This window comes from Plasmodium vivax, chromosome 14, assembly GCF_000002415.2.
Source record: "Plasmodium vivax chromosome 14, whole genome shotgun sequence".
In the NCBI taxonomy this organism is placed as follows: Eukaryota; Apicomplexa; class Aconoidasida; order Haemosporida; family Plasmodiidae; genus Plasmodium; species Plasmodium vivax.
In genome coordinates this window covers 2,158,146-2,160,332 of record NC_009919.1, presented here as the reverse complement: position 1 = coordinate 2,160,332, position 2,187 = coordinate 2,158,146, and the positions used below count along the sequence as shown (strand labels likewise).

Here is a 2,187-nt window from a genome sequence, read left to right as displayed (position 1 = left end):
ATTAACGAACCTGTTACGGAATTTACCCCGCGACGCTCACGTAGATTTGCTCGCTATCCACTTGATAGGCCTTTTTAATGAGCTATAATTCACTCTCACGATTGCGCGAGGCGGGTGGGGTAGAGCGGTTGAAAAATTGGAAAACGCTTTAGTGGGGAAGGAAAAAAAAAAAAAAAAAAAAACAGCAAAGCTACAAAGCAGCAAAACGGCAAAAGGAACATTGGAGGGGCCTTGCGAAGGAATTCCGTGCACACATAAGGTGCCCACTCATTCGAACCGCTTCTGCATTGGAATAACTCCAACATTTTGGGGGCCTTTTTTTAAAAAAAAAAACATACGTATAGTTTATCGCCTAAAAGCACATCCACTTATGCATACACATTTATGTACCTACACGTAAAGCATTTTTGTATTCCTCACCATGCTGCTACTAAATTTGAACACGGGGATCTTCCCCCTAATTGGGATAAACTGGCGCAAGCGGTTCATACCCCTGCTGTGCACCCCATTTCACTTCCTGCGCCCACGTAAACAAACGCAACGGGTGGATCGGTGTAGGTTCGAAGCTTAATTGTAAACGCATTGTAGATGAGGCGGCACGTTGCCCCTTCGCAGTGTGCGTAATTGCGCATGTGCGCATTCGTTTGAGTTTACCCATGAGCATACATCCGCGCGTGCAGAGTGGGAGAGTCCCCTGGGTAGAGCATCACCCCCATGCGGCACATACACAGATTTGTTAAGCTCTAGCCAGCGGCTGCCATTTGGGGATAACAATTCAAGACGGCTGCTTTACAACCCCAGCTGTGCTTCTCCTTTGTGCACATTCATCCGATTGCCTTTCCGTTGACCCCTCCCCACACACACACATACTTGCAGGACCAAAAAGCAGTACAAGAACAGACGGCATTTTAGAGGCTACTACTACAGGTGGATGGGCTCCTACTAAGAAGACTGTTCAGTGTACAATGCGGGGGGAAATCTGGGCAGATACATATCTCCAATGCTCCAATGGGGGGGAGACAGAACGAAGCGGCATGACCCCACGCAGACACACACCCCCTACATGATGTTACACTTTTTAAAGTGTAATTAAATCAGATTGGTGGTTTATCACGAATGGTTTTTAAAAATGAATCCACATTTGTGCTTTACACGTAATTACGTTTGTGCGAACTTTGGACGTGAAAAGGGGAAGGAAAAAAAAAAAAAAAAAAAAAAAAAAATGCACACATGTTTGCGCAATTTGGCTAGTTAAAAAAAAAAAAAAAAAAAAAAAAAAAAATACATATATGTATATGTATATATATATATACATACGTACGTATGATGTACATGCACAGCGCGCATGTGCTGCTCTCTCGAGTTTGTATATTTTCCCAGGGCCCTTTGGAAAAAATTGCTGGCTCATTGCGCAGTTAAAGTTGAAGGAGCTTCTACTTGCGTGCAGTTCGGCCAAGATAAACGCGTATGTGAAGATATTCGTTTTCACTTTTCTGCGCGCAGGTTTGTTTATATGAAGCTTTAAAAGGAACAAAAAAAAACGCACAAATGTACGTGCGGCTTGCATGTGAATAGGGGCACGTGTAAATTGGGCGCACAACTTTTATACGTACTTGCGCGCTGGTAGCTACATACGCGTGTACAAGTTTTTTTTTCTTTCGCGCGCAGTCGCCAGTGAGCGGTGGCGACCCCCTTGGTGCATGCGGCAGCGCTGTGTGGAAACGCACATTTGGAGCTTGCAGCAGTGCCGACTGCGCAGTGGAGAAGCGAGCAAAAGCAAAGGCGCGCAACCGCAAAGGCGCGCAACCGCAAAGGCGAGCAACCGGCGGTGTTTTCCGAAACACCCGCATTAACTCTGCATACCAGAACACCTGCACGTCTTCCGCCGCCGTCCCTTTTTTTAGCACATCACCCGCAGAGGCATCAGCAACCTGTGGCCGAGTCGCCACGCCGCCCATCCCTCCATTTGCCGTTTTTTTTAATTTTTCCCGACTAATGCGCCGAGCGTGCCCCTTCCTTTTATGAATTTTCTCCCCCTTTTATGAACCCCAGTTTGACATTTTAGCAGCGTCAAAATTGTAGAGACTTTGCCTCCATGCCAATTGCATCTACCCCATTCGCTCGTATGACTTTTCCCCCCTTTTTCATATCATCGATTCAGGGGAAACTTCCCAATTAACCCACATG

The 2,187-nt window shown here is 46.2% G+C and overlaps 1 protein-coding gene across 1 annotated transcript, besides 5 other annotated features; it reads left to right on the top strand.

Annotated features, from left to right (window-relative positions):
* The first annotated feature begins 5 nt into the window (after nucleotides 1-5).
* Nucleotides 6-1,196, top strand: PVX_100530 (hypothetical protein). The gene is made up of 2 exons (XM_001613803.1): nucleotides 6-558; nucleotides 877-1,196. Exons 1-2 carry the CDS (start codon nucleotides 422-424, stop codon nucleotides 944-946), a joined length of 207 nt encoding a protein of 68 aa, XP_001613853.1. The 5' UTR covers nucleotides 6-421; the 3' UTR covers nucleotides 947-1,196.
* Nucleotides 161-181: a microsatellite.
* Nucleotides 1,196-1,222: a microsatellite.
* Nucleotides 1,223-1,252: 30 nt separating this feature from the next.
* Nucleotides 1,253-1,280: a microsatellite.
* Nucleotides 1,281-1,315: a microsatellite.
* Nucleotides 1,316-2,059: 744 nt separating this feature from the next.
* Nucleotides 2,060-2,107: a microsatellite.
* Between the last annotated feature and the right edge of the window lie 80 nt (nucleotides 2,108-2,187).